We start from the raw sequence: 18077 nt of genomic DNA, 5'->3' as shown, positions 1-18077 counted from the left end.
GGAGGGTCGAACAGCTGCCCCCAGAGCCCCTGGGCTGGGCAAGGGGCTCGGGATCCTCTGGGGCTGGAAACTGCACAAATCTCCTGGGTTCCCTGGGGACCGGCGGGGACCCCCGGGCGGAGAAGACGGGGAAGGGGGCTGGGGAGACACCCAGGCCCGGGTAGGGCACCCAGGAGGACGCGGACCACGGGGACCCCGGGAAGCGGAACCGCGGAACTCCCGCCCAGACCCGCCCCCTCCTCAGGTAGGCCCCGCCCTTCCGTCATTGCCTCTTCCGTCCGGCCACTTCCGGTGTGCGCCGGAAGCGGAGCGCGGAGCCGGCGCGGCCATGGCGGTGAGTGGCGGGGCCGGGGGCGCGGGGCGGGCAGGGCCGCTGGCCGCTCCTCTTGGCTCTGCTGACCGCCTTTCTTGGATCCGCAGCCCAAGGGGAAGGCGGGCACCAAAGGCAAGAAGCAGATCTTCGAGGAGAACCGGGAGACACTGCGCTTCTACCTCCGCATCATCCTGGGGGCCTCCGTGAGTGCAGCCGGGAGGGCTCGGGGAGGTCCCGGCGGGGCGGGACGTCCCCCGAGCAGGGCTGACAGCCGTGCCGTGCTCTCTCCGCAGGCTGTCTACGCCGTGGTGAACCTGGTGATCTTCTACCCCGCCGCCTCCGCCTGGACGTGGGTGAGCGCCCGGCCCGCTGCGGGCACCGGCTGTGGGCCTGGCCGGCGGGAACCCGGGGCCTTTCCCGGTTGCTGCGACAGGCGAGCCCAGCAGGGCCCCGCCGCTCTGCCCGGCTGTCGGGGCGTTTGCGACTGGCAGCTCTTTCCTTGTTGCAGCTGGCGTTCGTCTTCAGCTTGGTGGTCTACGGCACCAGCTACCGGACCATGAACTCCATGGCAAAGCCGTCTTTCACAGACGATGGCAGCCTTGCCGACGGGGGAATTGACCTGAATATGGAGCAGGGGATGGCAGAGTGAGTGTCCACACCTGCACGAGTCCAGGTGAGCAGGACCTGCTGCCTGAGCGTGCACGCAGAGCCGGGCCACAGCTCCCACCTTTGCTCGCCCACTGGTGAGGGCATGAGGGGAGCTGGAAGCCTGTTGCTGTTTTTTCAAAGAACGTACCTAAAGTGTCCTTGTTATCTGCATGCTCAGCCCGGTGCACACTAGTCGCGAGCTGCCACATGGGTCTGTCACCGTGGAACAGTCACTGTCCCTAGGGCTGGGGTGCACGGGTAGGAGATTCCACATGGTTCAGTGGAGCACGTTAGTGAAGAGACAGCGCTGACACTGTGCATGCTTTGGGAACAGAGGAATTTATATTTTCTTTTCAAGTGCAGGCAGCTCTTGGCAGAGCAGAAGGGCATGTGCTGCCAGCCACCCCATCCTGGCTGCAAACTGCCTTGGACTGTTCCACACACTAAAAATCCTCCCCTCTGTCTGAGGTGGTTCCTTTCACTTCCTCAGGTTTTTTTGCCTCCTCTGTTTCTGCATTCCTGGTGTCTGTCTGCAGACAGTGCCAAGTGTTTGCCTGTCCAGTGTTTCTGGTGGTGCCGGTGGTGGTTCCTCGGTCAGGGAACAAACAACAGTAATTCTTGCAAAGCGCTGTTAAATAAAATAAGGAGGCAACGGTACTGAAACAGCATTTATTTCTGGGGCTCACCATTGGAAAACACTAGTTACAGAAAACTTCCTGGCAGTCTTGAACACATCAGGCTTTGCTGTCTGTCCTCCCTGCCCTCAGCCTCCATCTGTTGGCCCAGCCTTTGCTGGGGTTCCACAGCATGTGCTCAGCAAGGTACCAGGGGTCTTTGGCTTAAAATTTATGGTTTGACCCAATCTTTCACTTGCTGCCAGGCTTTTGAAGAAAGTCAGTAGGGCCTCTGCATCACGTCAAGTGTTCTGATGCTGAAAGTGCCATGTATGGGTATATATATTCTTATTTTTCTTCACGTAAGTCTTATCTCTGCAGCCAGCAGATGCCAGGGGATGTTATCAGCTGGCAGAGTGACTTGTACGTCACAGAACCTGCTGTCTCTGCACAGGATGAGCTCTTGGGCATTTGTTAGTAGAGTAGTAAATTTTCTGACTGCAGCCAGAGAGGAAGTTATTAGTTATTTCTAGTGTTCTTCATCCTATAGTGACTTCTTTTTCCTGCGGGTCAGCCAAGCATTTTTCTCCTGTTTTCCACTGTTCTGGCTCTCCTGAGTAGAACTGGGGGGGGATAGAAAATATTTTGGACTCCTTTCTTGTGAAACACAACACGGGACAGTGGAATAAGGAAAATACTGAAGTTTAATGTTGTCTGGGGTATCCTCTTAGCTGTGGGAAGTGTGTAGTGCACCGAAGCAGAGTGAGTACCCCGATGACTGCCCCATGTACGTGCGGGATGGTGCTGTCAGGGGCAGGGACTGACAGGAGATGGCACAGGGATCCCGCTGACCTGTGGAAAGGTGTCAGGTGCAGCTGTAGCACGGCTGTAGTCCTGCCTGTAGACAGAGAACTTCCCTTGGTACCGGGGCTCCGAGGCTTTTCTGCCCGAGTGATACACCCTTGGTGTAAGTTTTATGACACATTACAATTAACTGATGCTTGTCTGAGGCAAGGGCTGCATGAAACACAATACAGCATGAAGGCAGAGCTGTAAAAGCAAAACCTGTACAGCTGCAATTCCCATCCTTACTCTGGACCTTTGTACCTGAGCCTGTGCAGAGCCCTCAGTGACCCTGAGAGTCTCATTAGTTTAACGCCATTTGTATGTGAGTGCAAAGTGTTAACGAACACTCAGTGCTCCTCCCGCTGACTGCTCAGCATCAGTTTATCAGGTGAAGCCTCTAAATTGCCACTTCGGGGACCAGGAAGCCACTCCAGGCTACCAATTCCTTTCAGAAAGCAGTGGATGTTTTTCTCTCACTCAGCTGACTGTGCCACAGGTCAGTTAGCGCAGGCTGTTGTGGAGCTGCTTCTGGACAGCCACGAATCTGACGGCATTTCCCTCGTGCTGTCTGTAGCCGAACCAGATGCTGTGTGGTGCTTTGGGGCTGAGGAAAACCAGTCTTGCTGATCCCTGGGAGCGCTGGGTTCGGTGGGAGCTCTGCTGTCACCCCTTGGTGATGCATGAGATTTCTGAACCTTGGCTGTTAGTGGAAGATGGTGTGGTGTGTTGAGTTGATGGTGGTGTTTCCAGCCTGAACCAGTTGTTTCTGGTCACTTTGTTTAGTGCAGTGCTGCCCAGAATGAGACAAGCTCTTTCATTACCCTTAAGCTGTTTCATCACCACTCCCTCTGCCTCTCTTTTCTCTACCACATTCTCGGATGTGACTTGAATGTTTCTTATTCCAGCAGCTGACAATTTAATGGGAGTGAAGGAGCTGGTGGTTTTCTAACCCATCGTGGCACTCCCCATGGCTTGTGTTGCCAAACCAACAGCTATTTATGTCTCCTGGGTGTTTGGTCCCGCCCAAGGGGGCTGGTTGAGGTTTGGGCAGCTTGTCCCTGTCCATAGTCGCTCTCGGCTCTGCCTCAGGCTGGTGTGGAAGATCCCACAGTTGGATAATCAGGAGGGGAGGGGGAGCTCTCTGGGTGTGCTTGTCCTTGTGGCACCCCAGCCGTTTGGTGACTGTGTGTGTCTGTCAGCTGGTGCAGTGGCACAGGAAGATCCCCGTGAGCCTTATGAAGTACAGACTTCGTGCTGTGAGATGTGTCGCATCAGTGGGTGCTGGCACAGGCTGCCTGGGTGTTGGTGTTGCTCCAGATTTCCATCCCCCGGCATTCCTCAGCTTTCTCAGTGTCCTTTACAGAGGGAGCCTGGCTCTTTAACTCAGCAGATTGATTTATTTTTTCTGTTTACTGCTCTGAGTCTTCCAAATCTTTTGCGTGGCAAAGCGCAGCTGCAGGGACAGTCCCTGAGTTGGGCTGGGGGGCTCCCTGGAGGTGCTGCGGATGGGCTGTGTTGGCAGAAGAGCTGGTGTGTTTAGCAGGGGCTGGAATGGAACATTAATGTTTCGCTTTTCTTCCCTCAGGCATCTCAAGGATGTGATCCTGCTGACAGCCATGGTCCAAGTGCTGAGCTGCTTCTCGCTCTACGTCTGGTACTTCTGGCTCTTGGTAAGCCCCTGCAGTTTTCTTTGTTGTCCCTGTGTTCAGTACTAAGGACATCATTTATCTATTTCATTTCATAGCATCGTGTTTCAGGCCAAAACCGTTTTCTGATATTTTTTTTAATCTCCCTGTCAAATCTTTTTAAAAATGAGGCCTTACAGGGAAAGAAGTCCTGATCCCTTTGAGTCAACCACACAAAAAGTAGGCTGGCCTTGGCCTTTCTGGTCCTGTGAAAGGGCAATGAGAAACTTGAGGCACATCAAAGCCATCTTTGTGTGTGGAGCCTTTTTGTGACTGCGGCAAACAGACTGTGTTTGGTTTTCTCAGTCATTTACCAGCACAAACCAGGGCTGGGAACTGCTGGACACTCTGCTGCTTGGTAGATCAAACACTATGGGCTTTGATTTCTCCTGAACACACCAGGCTTTCTACTCATGAGATATTTGTCATGTGGCTCCACCTAAAACTGCTTTTTGCAGGAGGACAAAAAAAATCTCCAGTTAGTTAAAAAATCCCACAGTTTCTTCGAGTATATCCCACAAATGTATAAAAGGTGATGTTGGAAGCCTACAAAGTTCTCTCATTTGAGTCCTTCCTCTCAAGTTCTTTCTAGCTCACCAGCCAGAGGGCAGCCTGGGCTCTGACTGGCCCCTGGAGACCATCTGGATCACTTGTTATTTTTTAAAATTCAGAAATGTGGGTGTGTTTTCTGAAGGAGGGAGAGGCAGGATGTCTGGGCAGTTGGAGCTTTCTGGGTAATTCAGACCTGATGCTGGGATTTCTATAGATGAAGCCTGCATGCTGTATACATATGAATGTTCCTAATCCATATGAAATCAGGACATTTATTTTGGATGCCTGCCACTGCCTTTGATTTCCGTGCAGCCTGTGATGCCCCTAATCCAGCCTGTAGAGATATTGCAGCTCCCTTGGCTCCCTTGGTAGCACCACCCCTGCCAGAGCTGTCCCCAAAGTGACCGAGTCTGTGCCACGTGTGTTTCGCAGGCTCCGGGGCGCGCGCTTTACCTCCTGTGGGTGAACATCCTGGGGCCCTGGTTTACAGCTGAGTCTTCGCCCGCCAGTCAAGAACCAAATGAGAAGAAGCAACGCCGACAGGAACGCCGCCAGATGAAGCGCTTCTAGCCCTGGCTGAGGAGATAGATTAACGCTGTGTCTCATCTCCATGCTGTTATTTCATCAGGGATGCAACTGAAACCAACCCCAAACTATCACAGTAGCTCTGTTACCCTCTCATTGCTGCCATTCCGCTACGAAGGCCGCAAGAGACTTTCCTTGGTTGGTTCTTGGCGCCAGTCAAGGCCTTGCTCTTTGGGATGATGAGGAGGGTGATGCTGGGATGTGTGTAAATAACCTTTTTAAAGCAGCACTGTATCACGTTTGAGGTTGGGGGAAATAGTACATTAAAGAGCAGAGTCTGACCATGCTGCAGTGTGTTTGTGCAGGGCTGCTTGCAGAGTGGAGCTGTTAGAAATACCAGCATGTTCTTGGAGACCTGGACCAGAGGGAAGCAAAATCCCCCAAGACAAGTTGTCTCATCCCTTCCCAAGCTGCTCTGTGCTGCCCTGCCTGCCGCAGCATCTGCCCCCAGCTGAGGGGCTGCAGCTGCCCTGCAAGATGGGGAGTGCGTGGCAGCTGGGGTGGCTGAGAATAGGGCTGGCAGCCAACCTCAGAGCTGTTGGAGTTGAGCCTGGGCTCTCTGGAGCCACAAATTGGCCTGTGTTACCTCTGCAGGAGCGCAGTGGGATGAAAGGCAACAGCTAAAAGAAGCCAGAACTAAATTGTGCCTTTTTTTTTTTTCCGTTTTTCTTTTAAATCACCTCTCACAGCTGGAGTGCCATGACTGCTGTAGAGACCACGTGTCAGAGACCAGGAGCAGCTCAGGGCAGCTGCTACTTTTACCTACTTTGATTTATTAATGTTGTCCCTGCCCAGCGTGTTGTTTTACACACTCTGGTGACCCCTTCCTGCTCCTGACGCACCAGCTCGGAGCCATGCAGCTCCACTCAGTCGGTGTTAGTGGTGCTAGCATGGCTTCTGACGCTATCCACAACCTTTTGCCCACACGTTGTTTCCATTACATCACTTTTATTACACACTTTTTCCTAACATCAAGCCCCCTCCCCACGCTGCATCCTCCTGTGTGTCAGAGCTGGGCAGAGCAGCCATAGTTAGGGTGCAGAGCAATGGTTAATTGTGGGCAGATATTGAGGAGGGGGGGAAAGCAGAGATTGGGAGCTGGGGAATTGAAGTCCTTCCCCACTCTGCTGGGAGCACCCCATGGCACCCTAAGGACATCCCCCCAAAACTGCAAACCCCCCAGCCCAGCCTTCCGCACCTCTGGGGGACCAGTGCATCTCCCCCGCTCTGCCCTCGCTCCCTCCGAACCCTCTTCTCCAGCTCCCCAAAGCCATGTGGAGCTGCACAGCAGTCCCCAAAATGCACGGGACGGTACGGGGGACACACATCAACACTAACCAGCCCGGCCCTCTCGGCCACGCTACCCTACACATGGTACATGCACAGCGGGCACGGGGCGGGAGGCCCACGCTCTGCCCTCCTCCAGGCTCCAGCCCCAATAAATACCCAATAAATGCCACCAGTTACAGCCTCGGGGCACTGGTTTTGGGGTGCGGGGATGCCCCTCAGTCAGGCAGCAGCTGCTCCAGCTCCTCCTCGTTTAGGCCGTTGGTGGTGACGATGTGGTCCAGCTGCTTCATGTATCGCTCCAGGTCCTGCATAAAATGCGGGATGCGTGTCTTCTCCAGGACCCCAAATTTCTTCAGCCGATTCACATCTTCATAGGAGACCTGATGGGCAGCAGTGAGACAGGGATCAGCATCCCCATCCAGAAATGGGGGGTTTGGCCCACCCTGGAGCCCACCCACCCCCTGCCCAAACCCTGCTCCTGCCTGCGGGGAGGTGCAGGCAGAGCCACTCACGGAGGATTTGCAAGGATTTGTGTTTTCAGTCATTTTTCTGTGGCAGTGGTGGCAGGACTGGTGTGGCCAAGGCCCAGCAGAACCAAACCCACTGGATTATGCCTCCCCTCATGGGTCTCCCACAGGGGAGGCAGGATTGTCCCGTCCCTCCTCGCATTGCACCCAGCACACCCTTTCCCTGCTGCACCGAGGCCTCTGAGTGCAGGGACATGCAGAGAGCAGACAGGCAGCCAGCCAAGGGCTTGGTTTTTTGGGAAAAAGTGGGACCAAGGGAGCCCACATGAGTTTTGGGATGGGGCAGGGCTCATCCACCTTCCCCCAGCCCTTACCTTTCCAAGTGCAGCCAGCAGTGGGAAGTCAATGGTCTGCCGATGGCGCAGGATGCGGAGAATCCCGTCCAGGTAGACCTGGTCCTTACTGAAACAGCCTGGAAGAGTGGGAGAGGATGGGGAGTGTGAGCCCAGCTCACCCACGTCTGCCCACCACAATAACCAAGGCGCTGGTGCTGGACTGGGGTGACGTGAGTGCGCCAGGGCTCAGGTGTTGCTGGTGCCATGGCCAGGACTGTTTTTTCTTTTAAAAAAAGAAAAACAATCCCTTCCAAAACTCGACGTCTCTTCCCTCCCCGAGTGGTACCTGGCTGCGAGGTGTCGGTCTGGCCACGCTTCGCCCGCACACAGTATTCCCACCGCACACCGGCGTCCTGGACGTACTGCTCCAGGTCCTGGAAGAGGGCAGAGAAGGAGAGGCGGCTGGCGCGCTCGATGGTGTAGTAGAGCAGGGCTGCCCGCCAGAGGAAGGGCTGCTTGCGGAAGAGGACGCTGTGCAGGCTGGCCAAGCCTTCCTCGGTGGGGTTGGCGGGCTTCAGGCTGTACTGCTTGCGGCCCTCAGAGCTGTGCCAGGGCTGGCGGGTGTTGTTCACCCCCCGGATGTAGTGGGTGCCTGGGGAGGGGGGACGGGAGCGAGCGCTGTCAGCTGCAACCTCCAAAAAGCTCGAACCTCACCCCTCCCTGTGTCGCTGCGGTTGGGGCTGAGACCCAGCACCCATGGGTGCCAGCTCCAGCCTCAGCTCGAGATGCTGCCATGGGGTATGGTGACTCCACCACTTCCCTGGGCAGCCTGTTCCAGTGCCTGACAGCCCTTTCTAGGATGAAATTTTTCCCAATATCCAATCTAAACCTCCCCTGGTGCAACTTGAGGTCGTTTCCTTTCGTCCTATCGCTTGTTACCTGGGAGAAGAGACCAACACCCTCCATGCTACAACCTCCTTGGAGGTCTTTAAAAGACACATAGATGAGGTTCTTAGGGACGTGGTTCAATGAAAGAGTTAGGTTAACAGTTGGACACGATCATCTTGAGGGCCTCTTCCACCCAAAATTATCCTATGATTCTGACATCTGCTTGCTCTAGTGCCCAGGCACATGGCTGGCTGCCCAACACCTCCTGCCCCACCTGCAGAGAGGGATCCAGGCAGCCTCAGCCCCTTCCCAAACCTGCCCAGGAGCACCCTCCGCGATGCCTCCTTGCCCTGCTGACCTATCTCATGGCGTAGCATCCCCTCCAGCCAGTGCTGCCGGGCTCCGGCCAGGTTGATGGCCAGTGTTGGCCGGCTGTCCTCCACCATCATCACCGCCTGGGACAGGAGGTCGTCAGTGAGCTGCACCACCACCTGCCAAGGGAAAAGGAGGGAAATGGCATCAGCACTGCTGCGGGAGGAAGTGATCCATGAGGCCTTGGCTCTGAGTAGAGGCTGAGATGGTGGTGGACGGTCAGAGAAAGCCACGGAGTCTGTGGGTGGCACCATCACCACCCTGTGCTGCAGATCGCCAGAGAAAGCACAGGCAGCAGGAGCAGGCAGGAGGGCACTGCCAGTGCTGAGAGGGGACTGAGAGGAAACGGATGATTCCATGAGGGGGATAAAATAACCTTTTTACAGCCAGCAAACCTGAGCGGGCACCATGGCTCCAGCATCTCCCTATTCTCTACCAGCTCTTTCCAATGGTCTCCCCATGATTTTATGGCCACACATGACGGGCATCCTCTGGAGACCTGCCTGGTCCCACTCCTGCATCCCCACTAGCGTGTGATAGCGCAGTAATTTCTGTCATCAAATCAGCCCCACTGTAAACAAACAACAGCACCCACTTCGTTACGGGTCCAACCTCTAGACCCCCCAATAAACATCCCACAAGGGAACCAACGTTCTCACTCCATTTTCATGGACTCACCTGTGGATTCTCCCTTTCAAGGCTCCAAAACAAGAGCAGCAAGGATGGATCTGTGCCAACTCACCCTCGCATACTGGCCATGATTCACAACAGGGATGGGCAATGCATGCGCAGGACCGGATAACATCTTCATACAGGAAAAAAACATCTATTTTGGGCAATGTGGCTATTGCAAGTGCTGGAGCCAAGACAGCTGCTCTACATTAACGCGAATTAACGTGCCAGCCAAGCAGCATTTTCTGACCATCCAACTTCAGACCTGTAGCGACTTGGAGTCGCAGCATCGCTGCAGGAAACACGTGGCTCTGCTGCATCCCCGGGAGCTCTCGCATCCAAGGTTCAGCCACAGCAATGCTTGGGACCTTCAGGCACATACCAATTTTAACTCAAAACCCTTCCCCCGTGTACATATTAACACTAAACCCCATCTATTATTTCACAGCTGGCAGTTTTCAGGATGAAAACTTGCACACACATTACTACGCAGCAATTCTTCTTTTTTAAAAAAGGAGAGGAGACTGAACAAGTTTGCTTTAACACGGATTTATTATCGTGCAAAGCTGTTTCTTAAAGCCACAAGTGCAATACAACAGAGCAGAATCTACAACTAGGCAAGTGAACAGCATAGAAACACTGCCAGCGCAGTTACTTACCTGGATTAAAACATACCAGTGTGAAAGAGAATCCCTGTAACTCCGAGAAAAGACTTGCCAGTTCACTTCTGACTTGTGTACATCTCTCCTAAGCAAATCAAAATAAATAACAGTTGCAGTTTTGCTGCCCTCTGCCATGTCCAGCCATGGACATGGTGACCTGGGACAAACTGAGGCAGGAAACTGATCCAGACTAAAACTGATTTTATGCTTTAGAGTTAGTTTCAAGCAAGGTCCTACACATGGGTTAGGGCAATCCCAAGCACAAATACAAGCTGAGCAGAGAACGGATTGAGAGGAGCCCTGAGGAAAAGGTTGATGAGAAGCTCAACACAACCCAGCAATGCGGGCTTGCAGCCCAGAAAACCAACTGTGCCCTGGGCTGCATCCAAAGGAGCGTGGCCAGCAGGCTGAGGGAGGTGATTCTGCCCCTCTGCTCCACTCTGGTGAGACCCCCCTGTCGTCCTGGATCCAGCTCTGGGGTCCTCAGCACAAGAAGGACAGGAACCTGTTGGAGAGGGGCCAGGGGAGGGGCAAGAAGGTGATCAGAGGGCTGGAGCACCTCTGCTTCGTAGCAGACAGGCTGAGAGAGTTGGTGGTGTTCAGCCTGGAGGAGGCTCTGGGGAGACCTTATAACAGTACCTAAAGGGGACCTACAAGAAAGCTGGAGAGGGACTTTTTACCAGGGCATGTAGTGATAGAACAAGGGGTAATGGCTTTAAACTGGAAGAGGGGAGATTTGGATTAGATACAAGGAAGAAATTCTTCCCCATGAGGGTGGTGAGGCCCTGGCACAGGCTGCCCAGAGAAGCCGTGGATGCCCCATCCCTGGGAGTGTTCAAGGCTGGGCTGGACGGGGCTCTGAGCAACCTGCTGTAGTGGGAGGTGTCCCTGCCCAAGGCAGGGGGGCTGAAACCTGGGTTGGCATTCCTGTCCAGAGAGGGATGAAGCCACAGCATGAATGATCCACTCACACAGTTCACTGTGAGCATCGAACAAGTCCAGCCAAATTGTGCAAAGGCAGTCCCTCAATCTTCACCATCATGCCTGAACAGAAGGCAGACTGAACAGTCCAAACCCAAATTCTTTCCTTTTATTTTTTTCCTATGTGATATCACCATGGGCAGGATGAGAAAACACAAATGCAGCAAACAGCTGGAAAATAAGAGGCAGCCAAGGATGCAGAGGACGTGATGCTTGGCACTGAAACGGGCTATTGCACAAGCCCTTTGTAGGTAAGGCAGCAAGAGCTGAAGATCAAAGCATTGTCTGGCATATGGCGTTTGGAGAAAGGCTCAAGGACATGGAAAAAATCAGTTTGCAATAAGCTGGAACACTGAATACGGAGGGGAGGGCACAGCTGAAATGACCAGTCTGCGTTTTCAAGAATGATGGAAAACTCCAAGCAGGAACAACCCAGAACCTTCAGAGGAAGAATTCGAGTCAGATGGAGCTCTGTTGATTTCTTCCCCTCTCTCATAGTGAAGAGAAGGTAAAGGCAACACAGTAACAGCAACACTCAACTCAATTATATGGAGTAGAAATTATTTTTCCCTGTACAAGAGCTCCATGGCATCAAACGAAACAATTAGGAAGCAGATTCGGGACAAAGAAGCATCAGCAAGTGGTACAACCTGCCACATGAGGTTTGCAATGGTTCATGGTCAGGTAGGCAAATTAAAGGCAGGAGTATTGCAGGCAGAAACGCACCATGACTTGGAAAGACACCACAGCCTGGAGAGAAATTTTCTCCTTCTAAGCAGTATCCCCAGCACATCCTTGTGGTCCATGAAGCTTCTGTTCAGCTTTTGTGGATGCAAGGACGGAGAAAGAGCGCCAGGAACCAAGGGATGACTGCTGGCACCACCGGGGCAGGGGCTCCTGCCTCTCCCCAGCTCCCGGTCTGTCTGCTCAGGACCTTGCACGCCAAGAAAGCACCGAGCAGCTCCAGGGTGGAGAGGCACCACCGATGGGATCCCAGGAGATGCCAGCTAGCACTGTTTAGGCTAACAACATTTCACAACCCCAGGGATTTCCATACAGTACTTACCAACAGGACTGAGAGTTTCTTTGCTGCAAGCTGGGAGCTCGCCAAAATCCGTACGGAGACCTCTGAGCTCCGGCAGCGTCACCTCGGTCCTGAGCCAGAAGAAAAAGCGCAAAAGCTTCAGGATCTTCAGCTCAGACCGCAACAAAGCAGCTTTTCAAGACGCAAAGTTAATTATAGTGCAAACACTTACCCACAAGCGCGCCGCCCGCGGTGCCGGGAAGCGGGATCCTGCCTTTGCGGATGGGTGCTGGGGACAAAGGGCAGCTGCCTGCAGCCACCGCCACCGGCCTGGCCACGCTGCCCGCGGGCAGCACAGGCGGCTGCCACGTCGACGCGTCGGTCTCCTGGCTAACACGACCCTCTGCGGCACAGTTTCTTCCTTTTTTAATCTTTTTTTGTTTGCTTGCTTGCTTGTTTGTTTTAGGAAAGCCATCACAATTAATACATAACAGGGAAACAAACGGCACAGCAGCACAGACAGGGCACAGCGGGTGAAAGTCAGGAATTGCAGATACAGGCGCAGGCAGAGAGACACACGTCTGAAACCACCCACTTCCCCAACAGGTTGTTGTTGTATTATCAGCAATGCAGAAGTTTCAGCATGTTTTTTGTCCTGTACGTGGAACAAGCTTTGCTGACATCATTGTAGCAGGTGGCAACAAACAAACAAATGCTTTTAAAAGCGCTTATCAAAAGTTTTATCTAAAAGAGCTATGTATCTCACACTCGGATGTGTAAACATAATTGCTGAACCCTGCGTTCCCTTGAGCAAAGGGGAAAAACTGCCCAGGGCTGGAAGAAAGCCAGTTGTATGCCAATATGTAAGAAAAAAGATGGCTTTCTGCCCAGCCAGAGCTCAATTCCGGTTTAGATTAACAGAGAAGAGAAAAATAATTGAATTTAATGAATTAATAAAAAATCAAGAGATAGACCACAACCAGCAAGCCCTAAGTGTGTGCCTGTAAGTGTGATGGGCCAGCTGCTCCACTGGGTATTGGGACTGGTTCTGGGTACTAAAAGGAAGCTAAATTATAGCAAGAGCTCTGCAGAGATCCTTTCTGACCCAAGCAAAGGCTTAGGAGGAGCAAAGTGCCAAATCCACATCCTAGGGACTCCCTTGGGAGGGATCATGGCAAACCAAAGCAGGAACGTCGCCTGCCCAGGCAGGATCTGAGGGAACCGGTTGCTCCTGCAGGCACAAAATCTGCTGGGTACCACTGAGCAAGCTGATGCTTCAGGAAAATGCTTGTGAATATCCCTGTTTGGGGATGGAGGTGAAAAATCAGAGCTAAGAAAAATCGTCTTGCCAAGAGGCAGCAGCGAGGAAGCTCCCCCAGCGCTGCGTGGCCACCTGCTCTGCAGCCCACAGCCGGAGCCAGCCCCGTGAGCCAAAAATCCCAAAGCCAGGTCCAGAAATCTTTCTCACCGCTTGCACCCAGGATGGTAGAAGCGTTTTGCCCACACATTGCTGGCATGAAGAGGAAAAAAAAATCCCCTTAACCAAAGGTGTGGGACATCCCACACCAGGTGCTGTTCGGGGCACAGAGGGATTAAGATTAAGAGATTATGAGCTCCCCCCACCTCCATCCCCCATTGCTGTCATCGTAGCTTAACCACATATTTCCCAGCCTTAAAACCAGAGCTTGGAGTTTCAAAGCGCCATAACCCGGCACATCCCACGGGACAGCAGCAAATCTCTGCCCTCCACTTTGCCTTTGGACATATGAGCACAGGCAGCTGTTGGAGACATCTGCCATACCATGGCTAACAGCAGGAACTGAATATGTACACAGCAAAAGGCTCCCTGTATGACCACATGGACAAGCAGCAGCTCTTCTCTTTCTCTCAAGCATAAAAAGGAGATATACACTGAAAAAACACAAGGGAAATTGGTGAGGAACCAGCACTCACATCCTAACGCTGGGACACAGCAAGCACAGCCAAACCAGAGATGAAAGGAGACCATGGCGCAGAGTAGTAAAGTTTCTTATTTGTACCCAAAACAGTTCTTATCTGAGTCCTTTTTATCAGAAAATAAATATTTTGCAGCTGTATTTTACAAGAGATAAAACAAGGACATGGATTACCTCTCCCACGCAGCCTTCCTTCTGCATGTACTTTCGGATCACAGACCAGATCTGGCACTTGCTCAGCAGCCTCCCGCCCGTGGCGACTTCGAAGCTCTCGTAGGTCCCGTACTTCTCCAGGACGGTACGAATGATCCGGATCGCCTGTTGCACGCAGAAAAGAAACACGAGTGCTGACACCCTTCCCACTTACAAACACATCCTCAAAGAAAACCCAGCAGACATAATCACTGGTAAAGCAAGACATGGTTTTGTGATATTTAAAAGAACAAGGGGACTGAGCCAGCTGGAGGTGGCCACCAGGACAGATGGATATGTAACGCACCGTGTCTTCCCAGGAGAAGCTGCGCGGGTTTTTTGTGTTGTTGTTTTTTGGGAGGTTTTTCGCTGTCTTTGTTTGTTTGTTTGTTTTGTTTGGGTTTTTTGTTTTGTTTGCTGAACAATCAGGATCGTTTTTGCAGTGCCACAAGGTACCTCCTGCTGACAGGGGCAGAAAATGGACCATTTCTTCCTCTCACCTCTGCTCAGCCACTTGCTCTCTCCTCCCAGGGGACCTAAAGCACTGAGCCAAGAAAAACCCAGCACAGCTGGTGCCCAGGAGTGGGATGAGCAAAGGACACGCTCCCTGATGACCTCCAGCACATGTCCCGGCGAGCGAAATTCCTAAGATACCAAGTTCAGTTTCCTGAGAGGCTGCTGAGCATCCCCGAGCAGCCTGAAATCATGCACCCACCATATGCAGAGGGATAACAAATCCTCCAGCCCCAGCTCCGCAAGATGTTCCCTTAACAAATAGGGGACATGATCAGTGTGATGAGCCTCCATAGGGCTAGAAGAATCCTTTAGTTAATTTTATACTAAAAAAAATTTAAAAAGCCCCCAAGCATGTGGAGAGCAGCTGGTGGAGCAGCAAACTGGAAGTGGGGAGCTCGTGTTGGTTTCTCTGCTCTTGTCCAAGGATGCTGGCTTAGCAAAATATCTCCATGATTAATGCATGCTTTTAAAATAAAACCAGTTTATCGTTAATAGTTAGTTGGCAAGGAAAAAGTTTCACAAAACAAAAGAGACTGGAAGGAGGTTACTGCAGGGCACAAGAAAACGAACAGTGACACAAATTCCATCCCATCGCACTGTCACTGAAGAGCTAGGAAACACTGGCAGAAGCACTCAACACTTGCAAACGGTTTTAGGATCCAGGATGAGATGATTCACACTGCTTGCGAACACTTAATTTCATTCATTCAAAATAATGCACAGAAAAAAAATCATCTCAATTATTCATTTTTTACTATATTGTAAGCCAACTGTGCCAAAGGAGAAAGCAAGTGGGGAAACAGCTCTGAACAACTCATTCTAGCGCATTATTCGGAGAATGACACACACTTAAATGTGGAAAGAAAACATTGAAAAGCCAGCAAGGTCCTTCCAGAGGTCAGACAGTCTCCCCTGCAACAGCATTGCTGGCACCAGTTTATCTGGGGCAGAGGTACGGCATGCACTGGAAATGACTAACTGCTCAAAAAGCTGTTTACAGAAAGAGCCTGAATCATCTGGATAATAATTCATGCAGAGATATAGGAAGTAATGCAAGAATAAGTAAACATTCAAAGAACAGTAAGTTGGCGAAGAAGCTGTTATTTGAAATACCATATGGAAGCTCCCAACTAGGAAGAGACGCCTCTGGCGTGCACATCTGAATTTATTGTGAGTTTTTCATCTGCTGCCTCAGACACAGCTAAAAGGGTCCCTGTGGCACAAAGGATGCTCTTGCCAGAGGCGGGATGCTCAACCTGAGGAGCAAACCGGTTTTGGGGAATCACCGGCCTCCTGGCTCCAAACCCAGAGCAAAGGGTCAGAACATTCCGGCCCTGCCAGGCTCTGCCTGTGCCCAGGAAAGGCTCGTTTGCAGGCAGAGCATCAGACAGCTCCTGACTGTTTCCTCCTGTTCAAGTAGCCAGGTGCTGTTTGTTCACTGCCCTCCACACATCGCTATTACCCGTGGCAGAGAGCAAGTTGGGAATATGGCAGTAGCATATGAGTGATGGAAACAGTTAAGTAAAATAATACCAACTCCTTAAGCACAGCCTACACCAACTATTATAATTACTGACCACATTAGCTGATGGTTAAGGATGCTGCCGCACCAGACAACCTTTAGGCCTCCCAGAAAACAAGCCAGACTTAACCACCAGCACATTCAGACTAATGTCCATTTCCCATGCTGCCACCCACTCACTTCGGCTCCTCGTCTGCTATTTCTACAGCAACAGGTGCAAAAAAAAATCACAGTAAGGTGGCCCTGATCAAGCACCAGCTCCCACCCACCGCTGTGCATCTGTGAGCAAGTGGCAGCCTGAGGCTGGAAGCATCACCCAGCACCAGTATGACCATCGCCCACATCAACCACGTACTGATCCTGTGAGTAGACCAGGAAACTAACGAATTTAAGAAAGAACAGGGTGAGGGCGCTGAAGGCAGAATACAAAAGATGTCGAGTGGAGCAAGAGTAGCCCAGCAGCAGAAGTCGAGATGGAAAATAGGCCAGGGGGCTTCATGTGGAACATGGACCAGCTCCTGGCTGGCCCGACCAGGGAACGGTCCCACCATGGTACACCCCTGGGACACCAAGCCGGTGACACTGTCCCACGTGACGACACCCACACTTTCGCAGCGTTATTGTCCTCACGGGCTGGGAGGAAGGTGGGGAGCGGGTGGACTGAGGTCCCCCAGCTCCGCCTCCTCCCAGGCCGGGCATCCTTTCGAGAACCGCCCTGACGCGCATCCCTCGCCCGAGCGCAGCAGGCAGCGGTACCGGCAGCGGAATCAATCACAGCACCGGCCGCTGCCCGTCCCCCGCGCGGGCAGGCGGCCACACCCAGGAGCGGGCAGCGCGTGACCCACCGGCCCCGCCTCACCTGAGCAACGAAGCGATCGGAGGCGGCTCCGTACTTATCCAGAACGGCGGCGGGCACCGGCTCGGCGTACTCGAACTGCGGGTCGTAGGCGAAGCTGGCGCGGAAGAACCGCTCCCTTTCCGCCTCCACGTTCCGGGGCCGTAGCGCCACGAGCAGGCAGGGGCTCCGCCGCCCGCCGCCGCCCTCGTCCCCCCCTCGCCCCCGCGCGATGTGGGGCAGGGAGGCGGCGGCGCGCATCCCCCCGCGCCCCCCCGCGCTCTCGCTCCGCCGCATCCCGGCGCCGGTTTCCGACAGGCGCCGGGTTCCCCGCGGGCAACGCGGCGCGGGTCCCGGTGTCGGTGGGGACGGGCAGGAGCAGAGCGGCGGGCCATGGCGGTGGGGCAGGCGCGGAGCGGCGCTGGCCCCCAGCGCCCCGGCCGCCCCCGGGTCCAGCACCATGGCCTCCAGCGCTGCGCCGGGGCGACCCCCGCGCTACCGGCCCCGGGCACGCGCCGCCCCCCGCCAATCGGTGCCGCGCCCTGCGAGCCAGAGCCAATGGGAGAGGAGCGTTTAGGGATAGCCCCGCCCTTTTCTCCGGCGGTTGCGTTGCGCCCCGCCCCGCGGCGACCGTGTCTTGCCGGCGGTGCGGAGCGGCGGGGGCGGAGCGGAGCGATCCGTAACGGCGGCTCGGGGCACCCCGGCCTGTGTCGGCGTCCCCGGTTGCATCCCCAGCCGCGCTCGCATCTGCGGTCCCAGTTACATCACCAGCCCCGGTTGCATCGCGAATCTCATTTGCATCACCAGCCCCTGCTCCATTACCAGCCCTGGTTGCATTGCTGCTTCAGATGCATCACTAACCCCAGCTGTGCCACTGATCCTGGTTGTGTAGCCAGTCCCAGGTGCAGTGCCAAACCCGATTGCATTGCCATCCCAGTTGCTTTGCCAGCCCCAGTTGCATCACCAAGGCAGTTGCACTGCCGAGCTGACTGCATCACCAGGCTCAGTTGTGTCACCAGCACCAGCTGCATTGCCACCCTGGTTGTGTCACCAACACCAACAACATTGTCACACTAATGGTGTTGCCAGCACCAGTCACATCGCCAGCTCCAGTTACATTGCC

The 18077-nt window shown here is 53.8% G+C and overlaps 2 protein-coding genes across 2 annotated transcripts; one reads left to right on the top strand and one right to left on the bottom strand.

The window, feature by feature from the left end:
* Positions 1-286: 286 nt before the first annotated feature.
* On the top strand, positions 287-5524 carry TMEM208 (transmembrane protein 208). The gene is made up of 6 exons (XM_065848254.2): positions 287-334; positions 421-516; positions 607-666; positions 822-958; positions 4007-4091; positions 5091-5524. Exons 1-6 carry the CDS (start codon positions 329-331, stop codon positions 5226-5228), a joined length of 522 nt encoding a protein of 173 aa, XP_065704326.1. The 5' UTR covers positions 287-328; the 3' UTR covers positions 5229-5524.
* A 472-nt stretch (positions 5525-5996) lies between these two features.
* Positions 5997-17430, bottom strand: MATCAP1 (microtubule associated tyrosine carboxypeptidase 1). Its single transcript, XM_065848539.2, has 6 exons — positions 16979-17430; positions 14064-14207; positions 8582-8714; positions 7682-7987; positions 7375-7472; positions 5997-6913 (listed from the first exon to the last, which is right to left on the bottom strand). Exons 1-6 carry the CDS (start codon positions 17414-17416, stop codon positions 6749-6751), a joined length of 1284 nt encoding a protein of 427 aa, XP_065704611.1. The 5' UTR covers positions 17417-17430; the 3' UTR covers positions 5997-6748.
* Between the last annotated feature and the right edge of the window lie 647 nt (positions 17431-18077).

The sequence above is a fragment of the Patagioenas fasciata genome, chromosome 13 (genome assembly GCF_037038585.1).
Source record: "Patagioenas fasciata isolate bPatFas1 chromosome 13, bPatFas1.hap1, whole genome shotgun sequence".
Taxonomy (NCBI): Eukaryota; Metazoa; Chordata; class Aves; order Columbiformes; family Columbidae; genus Patagioenas; species Patagioenas fasciata.
This window is presented reverse-complemented; position numbering and strand designations above follow the sequence as displayed.